The 19,658-nt window shown below is 30.8% G+C and overlaps 1 protein-coding gene across 11 annotated transcripts in view; it reads left to right on the plus strand.

Moving 5' to 3' along the window:
• LOC148630128 (rho GTPase-activating protein 29-like) overlaps positions 1-18,771 on the plus strand; it is a 39,557-nt gene extending 20,786 nt beyond the window's left edge. For 2 of the 11 annotated variants that reach the window (XM_088561290.1, XM_088561308.1), the window contains 10 exons: positions 738-856; positions 1,932-2,012; positions 2,615-2,635; positions 3,188-3,269; positions 4,227-4,347; positions 4,899-4,929; positions 5,581-5,647; positions 6,530-6,602; positions 8,011-8,100; positions 14,302-18,771. In XM_088561290.1, coding sequence (XP_088417416.1) covers positions 738-856; positions 1,932-2,012; positions 2,615-2,635; positions 3,188-3,269; positions 4,227-4,347; positions 4,899-4,929; positions 5,581-5,647; positions 6,530-6,602; positions 8,011-8,100; positions 14,302-15,890 — 2,274 coding nt within the window. In that variant the 3' untranslated portion in view covers positions 15,891-18,771. Of the gene's footprint in view, positions 1-737; positions 857-1,931; positions 2,013-2,614; positions 2,636-3,187; positions 3,270-4,226; positions 4,348-4,898; positions 4,930-5,580; positions 5,648-6,529; positions 6,603-8,010; positions 8,101-9,230; positions 9,279-12,131; positions 12,159-14,301 lie in introns of all 11 variants that reach the window. The other 9 variants (XM_088561314.1, XM_088561323.1, XM_088561336.1 and 6 more) reach the window with 8 other exon arrangements.
• Positions 18,772-19,658: the final 887 nt, after the last annotated feature.

The following is a 19,658-nucleotide window of genomic DNA, read 5'->3' on the forward strand; positions in this document are numbered from 1 at the left end:
AAAGAATTGATAACCTCTCATGTTATTTTTTAGACCTGGCATTGATTTATTGGCCATATGTCCATCTGACAGAAATTTTTATATTACCACTAAAAATTATGTTAACTTTCGTTTATTTACATAACTTGATTAAAGCGTATTGGATCTTTTGAAATTAACACATTGTTCCTAGGGACATGGAGCATGGCCCTATAGTTTTTGTAAATTTTTACCCCACCCCTTTAAAAATATTGGACTAAAATGGGTAAAATAGCTATTTTATTTAGAACTACTAGAATTGGGTTATTGTTAAAATATGATTTTATTGATTCTGTTGTCAATATGTTTCTTTTGAAATTCTCTTTTGAGAGTTTTTATTACAGAATTTACTTATCTTTTACTGTTTTGAAGTTATAGGGGTATGAAATTGGACAGCAATCCAAGCAAATCCATTTTTTGATTTGTGGTCTGTTTGGAAATGTTTTCATTATATTCTATGTGATAATTTCTTCTTGTGTTTTTCAATCAGATTTCAAAGATCTCTTATTAGTAAATAAAGGGATGTCTATATAACTTTGTTAGAAGCTGTATTGAACATCATCTGAACAGCAAATGTTAATATATTTTCTGCTCAATTTAGATACGTTCTAGCATAAATATTAAAGTGTAGTTGATGCACATAAGGTTTTATTAAACAAAATGCCTTTAGTAAGCATTTATTTCTTGTATAAATGATAGGAATTTTGTTATATTTCCAGGAGAGTGTGTCTGGTGGTTTAACCTTGGATGACACGATAGAAAAACTTGGTGCTTTAATATCTCTACTTCCTTATTCCAATTTTAAAACATGTGGTGTCTTGATGTACCACTTACAAAGGTGAGTATTCCTTATTTAATATGCAAAAAAAATTCTAAACCAAAGAAATATCATACAACATATTTAGGTGAAATTTTGTTGTTTGAATGGACAAATTTTATACAGCCACAAAAAATTGTGGTTGTATATTGGTATGGCGCTGTCATCGTCATTGTGCTCATCTGTGTTGTAGCCATCCTTTGTAGACACTTGGTTTTTGTGCAATTGCTTAAGTATTGGTTGATCTGTATAAAATTATATGACAAGGTTCCAAAGCACAAAAGGAAAGTTGGTAATGAATTTGGGGCTTATAGTACCAACTGTTCTAGAATTAGGGGCCTAAAACAAACCATTCATAGAATTTAACAATATAGGTCCAGTATAAGCATAGCAGTGTCTGTGATATTGTTCCACAATAGTCAGACTGGAATTTTGATTTTTGGGGGTTAATACTTGATCTTGTAGGAATTGGGGGCCAAAAAGGGGTCTAAAACAAGAATTTCTTTGTGTCTATATAATAACTTGAGTAAAAGTGAATGGATATCACATAAAGTTTACTAGAATATGCTATACTTTAAAAGGAAGACTCTGATTGATTTTTGGGGTTGTGACTTGAGCCAAGTAAGAATAAAGGATACAAAGAGGCCAGAAACAAGCATTTTTTTCTGATAACTTGAGTGAAAGGGATTGGATGACTTTGAAATTGTATCACAATGTGCAATATCCCCACAGGAAGTTTGGAATTGGTTTTACAGGTTTTGACTGGAACCATTTAGGAATAACAGCCAAAAAGTGACCACTTAGGTTTTGGTCAAATTTTTTATGCTGTGTCAAATATCTAATCCTTATTAAAATTCAAGGTTGTGTCACGATTGAATGGTGTGTCCATACTTGCCCCAACTGTACAGGGTTCAACCTCTGCAACCATATTAAGCTGTGCCCTGTGAAGCATTTTATTTTTTCAAATCACATAAATCTTCATAGGGGCCCAATAAAGCTGGAAGTATATTCAATATGCTACATTTTTTATAATTGATTCTCAAACAGTTATAATGCATTATCAAAATAGATTGAACTTTTGTTCTATGTATTTCAGGGTGGCATCGTTTAACAGTGTTAACCAGATGACGTCTAGTAACTTAGGCATAGTGTTTGGACCAACATTATTAAGGCCACTGTAAGTATACATTGATTTTCAGGATTACAATGGAAGTTAATAATCTTATGCAAATGAATTGAATATTGATAATGTATTTAATAGAGTCAGAATGATTATAAGTTCTTCTCCTTTTTATGGTTGTTAACTTATGTATACTTAAAAGCTTTAGATATATTCATTGTACTTTCAAGCTGCTCAGATGAGGTAGGTCATTAGTCTATAAACGTAAATGTATGATTTTTTGTTGTTGTTTATTCTGTCAAGTGAACATATTCCTGGGTATAAAGTGTTTAAAATCAATTTAGCAGGTACTATTTTTTCACAATTTTTTACCCAATGCGGAATTAGCGAGAATTAGTACATTTATAGTATACAGATACCAATCTTTATCATATAAATCAGCAGAAAGATGTTTGTTACCATCAATTCTTCATTTATTGAAAGTAACAAAAAAATATTCCTCTGGCTTTTGTAAGAAGTAACACCCATTGGGCATTTATCATAAAATTTTTAATTACTAAACTTATTAGGTTCAGAGTAGTGAGAAGTTCTATTTGTCCTGATAAAAGCATGTATTTTGATCTGTAGACTAAATTTAAAATTGAAGATATTGATATTAGATTAGACAGGTCAATGATGATGTAAGTATTGTGTGGAAGCACATTTATACACAAATTAATGTGTGTGTTACACACGTCTCACAGGAACCAGATTAGCAGAGCTTTCAGTAGTTTATTATTTAACAATTGCTGGATTATGATTTAAAATATGGTTCTAGGTTCAGTAAGTTTGTTTAAGTATTAAAGGTGTAGGTAATGTACACCTGATTTCTAACACAATTGTAAACCAATTATTAATGTATTAAGTTACAAAATATGGATGTATAAATGTGTATAAGTTCTTTTGATTTATGTATTGGTTTAGTTCTCATTTCATAGAAATGATTTTCTTTAGCTTTAAAACAAAACTGCTTTTTAAATTCAGATTTTACTGTTATCCCCCTTTGTTTACTTCTGACTTTTATATCTCTTTTCTTTGTTGGCTTTGTAGTTTACATGACTGTCAGTATGAGGAATACATCTAGAATGATTTTTTAACTATATATGTAAATATGTATTGGTTACATGTATTATTTAAATTGGTTGACTGTAAGGCAGTCATTGTTCATATCAGTATATTATTTTTATTTTCAGGGAAGGCACTGCTTCTTTAGCATCTTTAGTTGATACTCCACATCAAACAAGGACAATAGAGCTACTTATTATACATGCACAAGTAAGATCATTATCAAAAACCTCTATTTTATCATGTATATGTTAAATCTGAATAAGGAAAAGAAAATATTTTTCCCGCCTTTAATTACAAGAGTTATGATTCAAAGCTCATCTGGACCTTTCAGGTTGAGTTTCTACCATCAATTTGCTTCTGTCATTGTCTGTTGTCTTTTAGCTTCCTTAATCCCTTCCAAAACAATGAATCCAATTTACCTCATTTTTGGTCACTATCATCCTTAGTATCTAGCTTTAAAATTATATTCAACACATTCAGAGTCGAAATAAAAGACCACTGAAACTATAAATGGAACATAAGGTCTTCCCTTTATTTCAAGTTCTATCTCAAAAACTATGAGAGATAGAGAAAAATTAAGATGGCCTCCCTTCTTTAGCTTGAAGAGCTCTTGAAAAGTCTCTGTTATGTCAAAGTCTCCTTTGTAGAGTAGAGACAGTGCCTTTGAAAGTAGCTAATGAGTTTTTTTTATGCAATTTTTAGCTGATCTTTGTAACCATAACAGATAAAAAGAAAATTTCATTAATGATATGAACCTTATGATAATGCCTACGAAAGTCCTCATTTGGTAGAAGTTGTAGGACAACTCCATATTAGAGTTATTGCCCTTTGAAGGCGAAGAATGATTTTTTTTCAGATTTTAGCTTTTATCTTGAAAACTGAAATAGATTGCTATTCTGCAATTATAATTGGTTAGGTCTGTAAATAAAAAAATATATTTTTAAATTGATCTGATTGTTCAAGTTTTATTGCCACATGATTTCTATTTCTATCACGGATGAGCTTTTCAATCTCTTAACATTTATTATAACTTATTAAGAAATTTCAGTTGTTAATGTGAACTTCATTGAAGTATTATCTACCTCTGAAGGAATGTCAGTTTGTCTTGACACTTATGATTTTAGTTATTTAAGTACTTAACTAGTGTAGTGTTATTGTTTTCAGTCAATATTTGGACCAGAAACAGATTATGAACTGATACCAGGAGAGACTCCTATTGAACCAATAGCTGACAAGTCTGATAGTAAACCAGATTGCTCTCCTACCAAAATAGTAATTACAAAAGGTATAAATAGGGTCAGAGACTATTGTTTACATCAGTAGTTAAATGGCTTATGTCTTTTAAGTCTGTAACTTTCTGTACATATATATGGTTGTTCATTTATACTGCAACCATTCTAATTGAGCAGTCAAAATGCATTGACTGTATATTTACAAGTGATATATATTTCACTGACTGATCATAACTTTTTTGTAGTGACATCACAAAGTGCTATGTTTTGAAGTTGCCAGGATGTCATCAGCTTAAGGAAACAAAAGTTGTTTTCCATTCTTAAAGCGTCATTTTGCATGAAAAATTTTGTTGCAGTATAAATACTATAACACTGCACTGACATGACAAAAACTTTGATACACAGATTTGGCTTGAACTGGTGAATGTGCTCTACACAGCCTCACATTTTCCTGCAGTTCTAAGTCCTATATCAGTCTTATGTCTGTGCACTGTTATTGTCTAATTATACATTATGTTTATGAATTAATGTAACTTCTATGTACTTATATATGTATTTGTAATGACAGTAGATCTTAGTTACTTTGTGTTAAATTATATTCCAGATGACCAGAAAGTACTACCCAGTTCTAGTAGGTATGTATAGCTGAAATTATTTAGTTTTTTTCCTACATCATCTGTTTCTCCAAAGAGGAAAATGGAAATGAAATTAACAAACCGATGAGGCCAAGATATATGATTTAATACTGTCCTTGATTACTCCTTTGATTATAGACATATATGTTGACTTCATGGGTTTCTAAATTTCACTTCTATTTTCTTCTTTGGAGAAACAGGTGATGTAGTGAACAAATGATGTACAAAATTGTACATCTTGAACAGATGGTTAACACAACTGTTCCTACAGTACATGTTACAGTGTATAAATACAATGTTCCCCGTTTGTGTGGCCTCAGCTGGAGTTCCACAAGGATCTGTGTGTGTCCTCTATTATTTATCATTTTTATAAATGATATATCTGAAAAGCTAATTTCATTGACAAGACTTTTTGCAGATGATACATTATTTGGAGTTTCTGGAACCGATGTTGTACATATTAAATCTATCATAGATCATGATCTTGCTGAACTAGACAGCTGGTCTAAAAAGTTGTTGATGACGTTTAATCCGGATAAGACGGAAGTCTAAATGATCTCGAATATGAGTCTAAATCTTATTTAGTGACATGAAAAATAAAAATGAAAAAAATCTACAGCTGTTTAGTAATGACATAAACTTTCTCTTTAGTTTGCCATCAGAGAAAACAGTTGACCAGTTAGTGCAGGGTGATGATGTTAGTGCTGAGCAAGCTAAGGTTTGTTTACATATCCAATAATTCACATGCTGTGGTGGTTCACAAAAATGCTTATAGCATTCTGCTTATTGGGCTTGCTATCTCTTTTTACTTGGAAGATGTAGAACATATACTGCATAAGTGACACTGAAATGATTTTTGTCATTTTTTGATATAATGTATGTTGATGTTGTTTTATATGGCAAAATTAAGTGCAGGCAAAAGCTTTTTTGCCTAACAGCAGCTATGCGCCTGATATATTTCATTTACATGTATGTAATAAGCATTTTATTTATAAATGACTTAAATATATAGTAATAACTTTCTAATTAAAAAGAAGGATCATTTATCTGTCCTCTATACTCACATTATTTTATCTTGTCATATATACAGTGATAAACGTATACTATATGTATTTCATTGTAACAAATTTAACTCATCTTTATTATAAGGTCATCGTGGATTGTTATTTCATTATGATCAGCCTGATACAGATACGTTTCTTTTACCCATATATATCCTGTTGTATTAAGATAGTTCCAGTAAAAGATTTGAGGTATCCGGTGAAGGCACTTTTTCACTAGGGGAGTCACACATAGTTCTATTGAGTATTAAGCTTAGTATTTTGTCAAGAGACCTGAACACCCACCCATGAACAAAGAATAAAGATGCCTTCCCCATATTCCTCATATGTTTTACCAGCCCTTATGATTCAGTGGTTACTGGTTATTGAATTTAATAACTTACAAAGTAGAAATTGGTTGTTACTGATACAGGTTACATGTATTTAATATTAACTTACCTATTACTAAACTGATTGTGATAAACCTTTGATAATTGTGTGTGTGTATTGTTATTTATTGTAGTTATATGCTTTTCATTATTGAGTATGTCTGATTTCAGACTTCTGATGCTGATTTCATTTTGCCTGGAAGTGCGCTTTGCAATAAAAAAGAAAGTGTGATAAACTCTGATGGTAATACCATGTGTTGTGTATTCTCAGTTTAATGTCTTGTAATAGGCTAGTCCTTATTTCTTTGCCACAACTAACAGTCTCATAGCACCAGTCATAAATGCAATACAATAGAGTTTGGTAGATAAATAGGATAGGTTTTCAAAGTCTAGAAACAATTAGAATGTAACAGTAAGCTTATTGTGTGTGTATGCAAGTTTTCATCAAGTTTAAACACAGAATAGAAATGCAGAAGTCTATGATGTATTTATGATATTGGTAAGGTTTACTGGAATGTTTCTAGATTGAAACAAACTCTCTCCCAAGATTTTGTCTTTTAAATAATAGATCTGAAGTTCTTCAGGTTCGTTGGTTTTTAATGAGAAAAGATTAAGGTGTTCTACCTTTTTGCAGAGTTTTGCATTATATTTTTATTTGTAACAATCATTGCATGTACTCATAAAAGCTTGTGTTTTGTACTGTTATTCTACTATACAGTTCTAATGTTAAACTCATTGTCTACACCAAGAATTATGTAATTATATTAACTGACGAATCATATTTAATGTTACCTTTCTGGTAGATGGTTTTTATTTACATCTTATCACTCATATGTATGCATGTTCTTGTACCAAAGCGTGATCTTGTTGCACAGTGTGATATTTTATGCATCATCTTTTGTTTGTTTATGTTATAACATCCACATATATAATGTGTATCATGTATGCATGTTGGCCCTAAGATATGTTAAATGTCACTGGTAGGGTCTCGACAAATAACAGTTAAAACCTGTTGATTTTAATATAATGCATTGTGAGTTACAGGGCATTACATCAACAGTAATTTTCAAAGCTATCACACCATTTGAATGATAATGAATTATTATACCCCCTTTCTTATATATTGATAATGATGTTTGTCCATCCACAACTTTTTTGTTAGTTTTCTACTTATTTCAGCCACTCAATACATGCATTTCTACAAATCTTTTTATAGGTATGCCATAGTGTCAGACTTGATTTCACACTGAAAAAGCATCATGTTCATGTTTGAAAACTGTGTTTATATTTTAACCTTATGGTTACAAGGTTACCTTTAATGACCTTTGCTCTTAGTTTTATTACACTGATGTTATTTATTCTGTCTGTGACATTTATAGTATCTTATTGTTTATATCACACATAATTCAAAGTCTTAAATCATATTTTTTATGCATGCTAAGGTATTAATATTACTTTATGCTATCTTTTCATCAATTACATAAATATTGAATGGTAACAGTAAAGTAAAGAATAAGATGCTTCTGTCAACAGTTATCTAAATTATGTACAACAATGGAAGAAACAAAATAGCAACACATTATGGATTAAATGAGTAAATAAGCATTTTACTCTTTATTACCAAATCTGATAAATTTTATTACTGACCATAGGAGAAGAGAATGGGGATCTAGAATCTGACGATGAATTGCCTGAAGCTATGTTACCCGATGACTCACAGCATGTAGTAAATGTATATAAAGGTATGCTGCCCTTCGTGTGATGTTTTCTCATTAACACCAATAATTCCAGTTAATATTGAGCATTGATTATTATCATCAACATCCAGAAGTTTTTATACCAAACTAGTCATATTTTTTTAATTTAGACATTAGTGTGATTTTAATAATACTGCGCATCAGTTAGACTTCAGTGTGATTTTAATAATACTGCAAACCAATGAATTTAGACATTGGTGTGATTTTAATAATACTGCAAACCAATAAATTTAGACATCAGTGTGATTTTAATAATACTGCAAACCAATAAATTTTGACATTGGTGTGATTTTAATAATAAATGTTTATAGTTGTTAATTTTTGGGGATTGTGTTAAATAAGAATATTGGCAAATATCAAATTTAAAAAATGATAAGCATGTCAAAGCTTTAGAAATCAATTTCGCTGATACTGTCTTGCATGTTTATCTGTCCATAGCAAAGTTTATAGGTTAACAGTATTTATAGCAACAATGTTTGTAAATGCATTATTTGAATATTAGAATGCTGTTTAAGGGATCTTCATGATAAGACATTGGCAGCCATTTTTTATATCATCTTAAAAATACTTCGTTGAATTTTCTTGTTACTGATACAATGATGTATTCCAAATGTTTCCGAACCTTTATTTTCTATCATTGTCCCTTACAAAGTCATAATGGAGTTTATGGAGATGTGTATAGTTTGTTGCATGTGAAACTATTTTGTGTTTTGATGCTTTGAAGTATAACTCATGAAGATAGATATGAAAGCTGTGCTCTTTGATTTTTGATCTGTGTGATATTTTGCATTATTGACTGAATTTGTTTAGAACTTTGTATGCCCTTTATTTACAATGTCATCTTTCAAGTAGTAATAGATGGATATTTTCAAGTATGCTGTGTAACAAATATTTGCTTTTTGGTTTTCATTTGGAGCATCTTAGAAATATTGTGAGATTCTTTGGGAATAGATACATGTATATATGGTATAAACATCCTGTAGCACAGGTTCAATAGTTTCTTTCCTCAGAAATGCTGATCCTTTCATATGTGAAAAAAAAACACAATTAAATTTTGCTAAACATCATGGAGTAGGTTTTTAGTAATTAAAGCAGATATAAGTTTGAACTTTCAGATGATCCTGATGTAGTCTATACTACTGTTGTTGCTGATGTTTAAAAAGGTAGAATTTCTCACCATTACACTTAACTTTTATTCTTTTAACACTTTATTCCATAAGATTTCAGATTTATTGTAGTTTTGTCAGTTAGATGAGTGGGTTGTCTGAAAGTTATCGTCATTGGTCCCCAACAACTAATTTAAAATTTCGGAAAATGTCAGGCAATTTTCTTACAAACAGTTTTGACCTGGACAGAATGACTGAAATAACAATGGGAAGACATTAAATATAGACATTTGGCACAAACAACGTCTAATTAACATTAAAAAAATACGTATATGCTGAAGGTGGCAGTTCATAACATTTAGTTACAGTTTGCTCAAATTACATTTTGTTATTTTTGGTCTCTGAACTGTGGACCTTTAACATTTTCAGCTTATCATATTTCTGTTACAGTCTTATTGAACCATTTTAGATTTTCTGTAAACCTCGATAAACATGAACATTTTTTTTCATATCATACACTTTATTATTGCATTTTTGGTCTGTAAACTACAATGATTCTGAAGTATTTGTATCTCTTCCATTAAACACCTCAAGTGTTCATACATTAACCAATGTTCACTTTATGCTGAGAAATATAAAATAATATGGTACTATAATTTGTTGTCTTAAGTAATATATGGGATTTCTTAGTTTGAGGGTATATTTTATGTTGTTAAAAATATGAGAATTTGGACCCTACACATACTGTCCGGACCATATGCTTATTTTTCAAGTACCAGTATATGCATTTTTCAATTGTACTCATATGGACTTGGCTATAAAATAAATGTTGAAATCAATATCAAATTACAATTTATTTTCTTCAAAATATTGACCATGTTTCATTATACATAAGAGTTTTGTGTAAAATAGGTATTGAAAAGAAGAAAACTGAATAAGAAATAGTTAAAGATGTTTTAGCATGTTATAAGTGCAAGTTTTTGTAAGAATCAGGCAAAAAAGCCAAAATGGGAAAAAAATCAGAAATATGTATGTTAAAAGCCCACTGATCTGACAATGTAATTTACTTTCTTTATTTGAATAGACCATTATTTGATCTTTCAATAGAATGTAAGAAGAATCAGGTTAATGACAGAGTTATCTGCCCTTGAAATATTCATAATCAGTGCGTTTCAATGAAATAATAACTCAATTTACTAATGTGATATGGAAAATCTTGTCTATTTCCCTCATTCTGATGGTGTGTAATAATATACATGTACACTTATATGTATGGTCTGGAAACTGGTAAGTTCCAGCTTGTTTGCCTTCCACCATTTAAAAATACATGTATTGACTATTATATTGTTCAGACTTTGTGTGTTTGGTCCAAACACCATTGTGGTATGGAATATGATTCTATTATCATAATATTTTTGTTAATTGTCTTCAAATAATACTTGTCACAACTAAAACTGTATGACCTAACTTATTCTTCTGTTACAAACCTAACCATAGCACTCTAGCCCATTATATACAAAAGTAAAAAGGTGCATTTCAGTACAGATATTTTTTTCTTTTCATTTTTTATATGACGAAAAACAATTTTCAGTCTTGTAATGTTATGTTTTCTGTAAACATCTGATTTCAGCATAATAACTTGAGTATCAATAACGGTCTCTATACTCTACCACATAAGTCAGGCTGGGATTGGTTTTGCGATTATGGGACAAATACAACAATGTATTTCTGGTTTCCACACATTAACTTATAAAAAGTGCATATATAGTTCTGATATTTAACAATAAGTTTCTGTGCAAGAAAAGTGAAGCTAGGATTAATTTGGAGGGTTATGACCCTAAGCACTGAGGAATAAGCTTGAATGTTGTGAAAAAAACTATCAAATGAAAAACTTGTTGCTGTTCTAAACAAATACATTTATTTTTCACAAATCTAATATATTGCCCAATGTTTTCTGTACACAGGAAATATTGTAGCATATGTTTTAAAACATTTGGAAACATGTTTAGGACTTAAATGAAAATATTTGTTCTTGTGCAAATATATGTACCAGTACATGAAACTTCTGTTTTCTAAAATGGTACAAAAACTATGTTGTTTTCTTATATGAAGGCTGCCTATGTGAAAAATATGAATTCCATATATCTTTTTACACATTTTTCATGAATTAGTTCACAAGTTCCAAGTATGTTTTAGTCTGTCCTACAGATATGTAAAACAAAATGTTGCAATTTTCTTGTGTATGTTCTAGGTTTGAATCTTAAAAAAATACACTTTTTTTCTTTGTGAAGGGTTTATCATAATGATATTCCTTCAAGTTTTCAAACCTTTGAATGATATGTCATTAATATGTGTGCATACTAATTTTAGGGCTCAGTTGTTCAAAACATTAACTTGATGGAAAGAAGATATTCAGTTTCTTGGAAGTTACTGTTAACTCGGATGTTATTTGGATGTTTAATTATTGCAAAAATATGTCTGACTTAAAATTGTAATGATTGAAACAAGCATAATTCATGTATTGACATAACTAATGTGGAATTGTTCTATAAATTGCCATAATTAAAATGACATTTTTGACTAAAATGAGGAAGTCACTATAATGAATTCACACAATTATTTCTGAATATACATTATTCAAAAGGATGCATTTATCCATGGAAGAAAGTTTTGAACAATTTTGTCCAGGTCTAGAATTTTATGAAACATCTCATATTTGTATTCCCTTATTTGAATAATCTTATTTTTTGAAGACTTTTTGTCACATAAAAATAAAATCAAGCAAATGTTTGATTAAATGACATAAGATAATTTGAGATGTTTTATAAAACTGTGGCATATTAGTTTTGATATGAGTGTGACAGATTTCTGTAGCAGATCATTAATGAATTAGGCATCTTGTATTTACAGTCCAAGTAGAGTCTGGTTACTTGTAGAGTAAGTGTCTAGTTTCCTCTATACACACCCTATAGATTATGGTTCCTTTCAGTAAACCATATTGTACCTTGTGTATTACAAAATGTAGGGTTATTTCTTTCTTGTAATATTGATATTTGTTCATGTTTCTTTCAATTCATTTTTATTAAAACAGTATGGCATAGTATTTGACATTATTTAGTTCTTTAGAATGTTCTTGTGTATTGAAGTTGGGCTGAAAGGAATCATTGGTTTATAGCACTGCATTGTATTGAAGGTGGGGAGTGTGGAATTTGATGGTATGGTGCCAGTACAGAACACGATACAAAATTTTTATCTATTTGAACATTTCTCTTAAATGAGCTATACAAGTCTTTTTACTTTTGCTTCTAATGTTATAGGAATTCCTTAACCATTTTGAAATAATTCTATTTCCAGACATTTTGAATTTCCTCTGTTAGGTTACCTGTATTATCAAATTTTCACTTGTAGAGATAACATAAATGTTTGTTATAAAAAATGTTCCAATTAAACAATAAAATGTAGGCTAATATTTACAAATTTATTTCTCATCATACCATCAAAACTGTTGAAGTTGCATTGAAATAGGGCATGTCAACTGGTTGCTGAATCTTCAAGATAGGTCATGCTTTTTTTGTGCAATTTTATCAGGTTAAAGTATGGCCAATTTCTAGATGAAGACACATTTTAAATGTAGTATCTAAAAATAGTTTGGTATGCTTTTAATTTTGTATATTTTTTTGCACTTCAATTTTAGCTTAGCATGCATTTTCACAGTTTGTTAATACAACTAGGGCTAACTGCATTATCAACTCCATTTAGATCATTATCTCTAAAGTTTAATTTTCTATCACTACATGCATGAACAATTAGGCTTTTCATTGAGGTGCAGAAAAAAAGAAGTGATTACCAGTTTAAAGCACTCAGATATTTTGAAGATTTAGAGCTAAACTAGTATTTGTAACTGATGGTAAGCTATTAATTACAGGTAAGCTGCCCAAGTGATGGGACAGGTAAACTAATGCATGGTGTGTTCATTGTTGTTACCTGTTCAGCCATTGGTCAGCAATGTTGTTTTCTGATCAACCATTGGTCAACTATGTGGTGTTCACTTTTCTCAATGGCCATTGGTCAAAATAGTTCACCTATGTTTCTTATGATAAAATATGCCAAAAATGTTTTTGTGTTATTTACATTGATAAAACCTTCACTTCTTCAGTCATTTTGTCCGTGTTTCAATATGTTTTTATTTTGTGAAGAATGTTTTTACCAATTCTATAACTTCAAACTACAGTTTTTGTACAAAGTGTGCTAATTTAAAATGCCATAATTAGTTTATAATAGATTTTATGTGAAAAACAAAAGTATTTCGTAGTTTAATTCAATTTTTCTTTTAATTGAAGTACCTTAATTTAATTTTAGTGGTTTGTGCCGAATTGTTCTGAGTTTTAGTTCATCAATTTAATTTGTTGCACAGATTGCATTTTACACTAATATATTCCTTGCTACATATCTTGATTATATATGCTCATAAGACTTAATCAAACTAATATTATATTAATATATTTTGATATACCCATTATTTTAGTAGTTCTTATTTCAACAGGACTGTTAATTATTTGTTGTTATTTAAATTGATTTTTGACTAACTTCTAATATTCTGATAATTGTTATTGTTTTTAGTTATATTTGTAAGCTTGTATAATAAAGATTTCTAAAACTATGGCAGGTTATTTACAAACTGTTAAGACTAATTCAATGTGTTTCTCCTTAAAATAACACAGTAAATTCTTAGTTTTCAATATGATTAACAATGATGATGGAATGACTATCTAAGGAAGTTAAACTACATTATATAATTCAGTTCCTACATTTACTTGCTGTTTTACCACATGTCACAAATTAATAACAATATCATTACATACTTCCATATTTTCTTTCTTTAATCATTTAGTGCCTTGCTTTTATATTAATGACATATGTTACTTTAACAACTCAGGTTGCCCAAATAAAACCTGTTCATTACTTCTTAGCAGGTAATTGCTTGGACAACATAATCTATATTTTGTTTTTCTTAAAACATTTTATTTTCTTCAACTTCAGATAAGAAGAAGTGTTGATAGAATATATCTTTTCTTTTTAGCAGAAAGTGGAATGGTTCTAAGACATGACCTAGGCAATAGGCAATCATTATTTACATTGAATGACTCCACCCAACGATCACCACCACAAGAACTCAAATTCCTGTCGAAATCTGTTGAAATGGAACAAAAGAAAATCAACCTTCCTACTATTACTGTTATAGAAAGTAGTCCTATTAGGGAATACCCACCACAGGATAGTTTTGCTGCAACACTTGCTCATACAACAATGCATTCTAGCCCATCTCATGCTTTAGCTGAGAGTCACCCCTTGCCAATGGCATCTGAGGATTTAGCTGAAGAGGCTAAACCAAATTCCCCTACAATTGAAGCTCTTATCAAGGCAACCAAGGGTACTTTTTCTAAAGAGGACTTTAAGACAAAAACAGCTCTCTTAGTAAAAGCAGAAGACAAGTTGAGTGATACAAGCAATGATCAATCAATGGAGGAAATAGGAAAATACAGTGAAAATGAAAAAGAGAAAGAAGATACTAACAATAATGCTCCATCAAAACCAAAACCATCAGACTTACCTCCCCTGAAAACACTAATAATCACTTGTCCATCATCACCACTTCTACAAAGGCATGCTAAAATGCAAGCTCAAAAAGAGACTGGGTGTTCAGAATCATCCCCAACTGTTAAACATAGAAATTCTCCTTCTAAAAGGTCACCACCAATGTTCAGAACTTCACTGACAGAAATAAGTAACAAGTCAAAAGGGGCAGATGGTACAGGAGGAAGTCTTTCTCCAAAGTTGTCAAGGAGATTTTCTGGTCATGGTGGTTCAATGTTAGGCTCAAGGTCAAGGTCCTCATCATCATTAGATAGTAAGGACGAGAATTTGTCACCAGTGCTATCATCTAAAGCTGCTGTAGAGTCTGAGAAATTAGATAACAAAATGGAAGTGGGGGGAATACTATTTGATGAAACAGTATTGGATATGACTGTACAATCAGGTATGGTTGACAGCAATAATTTGAAAAAGTCAGAAAAGAAAAATGTTACATTTGCATTAGAAGGTGACAATTGTTCAATTTCCTCTCAATTTTCAAGTAAGAGCAGTATTGTTGATGCTGACATGACAGATGAAATTGCAAAATCTGTTCCTATTTCTGTTACCAAATCAAATGAGCAGTCAAAGCCTATTGCAAAAGAACGAAAAAAGAAAGGACCTCTTGGCATTGTGATGGGAAAAGCTGCCATTGCTGCCAGGGCAGTGAGTAGCGGGACTCAAAAAACTGTTTCTTCTACCAGTGTAAAACTAACTTCTCCATCAAAGTCAACCTCTAAACCTGAACGTAAACACTCACATGGTCAGTGTGTGATGGGCACAAGTGTTGCTCATTCCAATAGGTCAGGTCATGTTTCATGTGCTACATGTGGGAGAAGACGAGCCGCTTCTCAAACAGCTGTAACTTCAGAACCACCATTGAAACAACAGGCCAAGGGTAAACAGACACCGATAAGGAAGTCTTCTGTAGGGAAATCTTCTGATGCAATCAAAGGAAGCAGTCTTCGTGATGAATCAACTGTGACTAAATTGCAAAGTAAAAAACCAAAGCCAGAAAGAAAACCTTTCTTTGTGTAGAAACTTTTGATTATTTGTATCTCACTGCCTAAGAGTCAGCATTTACTGTTCAGATAAAAAGTGTACAAGGCTTTCCTCATTCATATGTACTGTGAAAACTACAGGAGTATTTTCTATAAATTTTGTTCACTTTTACCAATGAAATCTATTTAAAGATAGTTGTTTGTTGTAAATGAACAAAGTTTTTTAAAACTGTTTTGGGGTTGAGTTAATACACATCTGCAAAAACTTTAAGGTTCATATATAGTAGGTATGTGTCTTAAGTACATTGCATTGACAATTTTTGTTAAGTTTTCAGTCATTAGGAAGGACTTTAAATAAGTGCTGTTGTGTGGGAAAACTTAATTCCCTGAAACATTAATACTGATATTTAACTCTGTTTTGGAATAAATATATTATTAGATATAGGTTGTTAAGATGAGGACCAAGTCACCTGTGGTGTTCCTTGTGGTGTTTGTGTTAATTCTGCATTATTAGTGTCTTGTTAAATGAGTACATAATTTGCCAATTATAGAAAATGCAATATACATGTACCATTAATAACTGGTTAAAGCTGTTTTCAAACTTTAGTACATTTGGCTTTAAAACTAAACAGAACAAGTGAACTCTTATCAAAATCTCAATGAGGTTTCATCAGCTTTTTTTGTCAATCTACTTAAAACACAGAATAATTGTTAATTGATCCCATTAAAATGATACAAGATGCACTTGGGTCAAAACTTCTTTTCATGATGTCAGAATAAAGAACTTGTTAGTTACAGCCAAGTGTAGGAACAACTACATGTATTACCCCAGTACTTGTATCATTACTCATTTGAAATAAGTAGTTGTACCTATACATGATGTTTATTTTTCTTGGAACGAACAATTTTTGTGTGATTTAATTTACCCAAAATTCATTATGCTTCAGTATTTGTTATAGTTACAGAATGTAAAAGAGATAGTTTGTTGTAATGATTGTAAGAAAATCCAATTCAGCTTAATTCTGAGAACAGATAATCTTTCGAAATAATTGGCAAAGTATTTGTTGTAATTTGACACAAAGTTTGCATTACCGGTATATAATTGTTGGTGCATATTTAAATGTTGGTATGTTTTCCCGCCTTATAAATTAGTGCAATAATTTGATACTTCCAGCAATTTTATATGTATATATAATAGCATAGACTATCATTGGTTGTATATTGTTTGTGTAAATACTTGTTGAAAAATATTTATTATGTACATATCTTGTAGAAAGTTTATAACAGATTTTAGATCTTATTTATAATAATACTGATAGATTTCTTTATTAAGATCTCATTCAGATCAATGTTTTTGTTTATAACGTGTTATAATTGCTGAGTACAACTTTATTTCCTTATTACTTAATTAAGTAGCAGTCTTTATAAGTATCATCAAGGAGGTGAAAGATGTCCAAAACCCTCAAAATTCATTTTTATTTCAATTAAGAAGCATTTACAGACCACATGAATTGTACAAGTCATTCTGGTGTGTTGCACTTATGAGGTATAAGCTAAATAGACTGTATACAAAATTGCCATTTTGCAAGACTTACCGGTAACTAATTGTAAAATACTGGAAAAGAAATGTTTCTTTGTTGAGTTTTTCTTGTATCACCTCTACCATTAGCTGTGTAAGGATTAAATATGGATGGGGATTGAAATAATTCAAGTAATTAATATTGCAAATGAAAACTTTTTCTGGATCTGTATTTTTAGTTCTTTTGATAATGATCTGACCATTTTTATTCAATATATTCATTGATAAATGTATGTATTGGTTTTGCTTATAAAATGTTTAGTAATCTGAAGCCAATATGATCAAAAGTTCTTTTTTATTGATCCAGTAAGCTCAGGATTTGCTTACTGAATTAGTTATAACAGTTTTTCATTACAGGAAAACTATTTTTTATTAGGCTAAATTGATGTTATAATACATTTTTGGTTCTCCTTTGCGTATGGGTATTAAATTCTAAAAACTAGTGTTGCTTTTTTGGCTTGTTGTAGAGGCTTAATATTACTGTGAAATACCAGGAACTGGTGAAATTCTTACATGTCAGCAAAAAACACCAACAAAATAAATTGGTTAGGGCTTTGCATTTAGAAATTAATGTTAGATTTTAGTCATACAAAGATCACAGCAACACAAAGAAAGAAAGAAAGAAAGGGGGACTTCAGGAAATATTTAAGACTATATATAGCCATATTGAATCTGTATTATATATTTAGTTTAGCTTTACTTTGGTGTAGACCTGCTCTAGTCACTTAACATTCTCAGGTTAAATGTCTGCCTGTAATGTGTGTGTGTCTACTGTGTAGTTAATTAGGGCTTTAGCCAATACACAATATGTGATCACTTTTAAAATTATTATTTTTTTTATCCAGTCAGAGGTTGTTGATCACCTCAGTATTTGAGATGAGTCTAGTATTAAGCTGTATGTACTAGTTATTATTGGTTGAATTAAAGGTTGTAATTAACATGCTGTTTGTAGAGATTGATTATTACCTGTCAATTTATTTAAATGATTTTGGATAAATATACATTATATGTCTCTACTGTGGCTCCTTATTGTTGCAGATAAAGTGCTTTTCTTTCAAGCTTTTAGCATAACTAAATTGAAAGTTTTTTGCATTAATTACTAATAAATGGTTGTATTAAGCCTTAAGGATCAGACATTTGTAACTCTGTGTATGTTTTGTGTGAAATCTCAGTCATAATAATTAGTAATTAGTAGTAAATATATACTCAACACATTACCTGTGTATTGCAAATTAGGTCACTGTACACCTGAATTACCTGTGTATTAAAACTTAGGTCAATGTATACCTGAGTTAGTACTTATCAGTGGTACAGTCTCAATAAAGCAATTTTCATAGCACTTCATATTTTTTGTGTTGCCATGACAGGATTGTGTTTGTAAAGATAAAATCAATAATTCAAGTTAACTTTTCACTTCCCTTTAGTGCACAACTTTTTTTTATACAACTGCAAATATGTCATATTATGGCATCATTCTTTTTTTGTCTCTTTGTCCATAGACAAATCAAGTTTCATGACCTTGATTATTAACTATAAATGTATTATCACAATGTGCAATACCACAAAGAGATGCTTCTCTGCCAACCACACCGTATTTGAGGGGATAGAGTGAGGACTGGTTTGCTCAGAGTCTGAAAAATCTGTTTGAGTTGGGAAGCATGCCTACTTGCAGTCAGTTGCTTCACTCAGCTCGATATGCCTAATATATCGGTACACAGTCCTGGAATAGACTACAGATTTATTGCTACCCTACAACCAGGTTGTTTAAACGTTCATTAAGGTGAATTGAAGGGCCCAGCAATATACAATAACAGAGGTCAAACCCTGAACAATTTTAGCAAGTTTATAGCTCTAATTTTGATTATAATTGAACGTCTTACAGAGGATAAAAATTTGAACGGAAACCAAGTGGCCTCTATTTGGCCTCTTATTCCTGAATGATTCTAGCCACAACATCCGAAATAAATCCATTTTCCTTTAGTAATATGGCACTCTGTGGTACAATTTCTGAAAGATCGTTCACTTGCAGCCAACTTTTGCAATTCTATTGTGTTTGGCACCTTGTGAAAAACTTCATTAAAATTATAAATTTATATTTATTGTTTTTGTCCAGACACCCTATATCTACCAAACCTAACACTCCTGACTGCATAATACCATAAGACTGCAAAATTATTGTCATATAAAACAATTTATTGTCTAATCTGGAGATTGTGTGCAGTTTGA

The sequence above is a fragment of the Perna viridis genome, chromosome 1, assembly GCF_037379345.1.
Source record: "Perna viridis isolate PV_CMFRI_1.1 ecotype Kerala chromosome 1, ASM3737934v1, whole genome shotgun sequence".
Taxonomy (NCBI): Eukaryota; Metazoa; Mollusca; class Bivalvia; order Mytilida; family Mytilidae; genus Perna; species Perna viridis.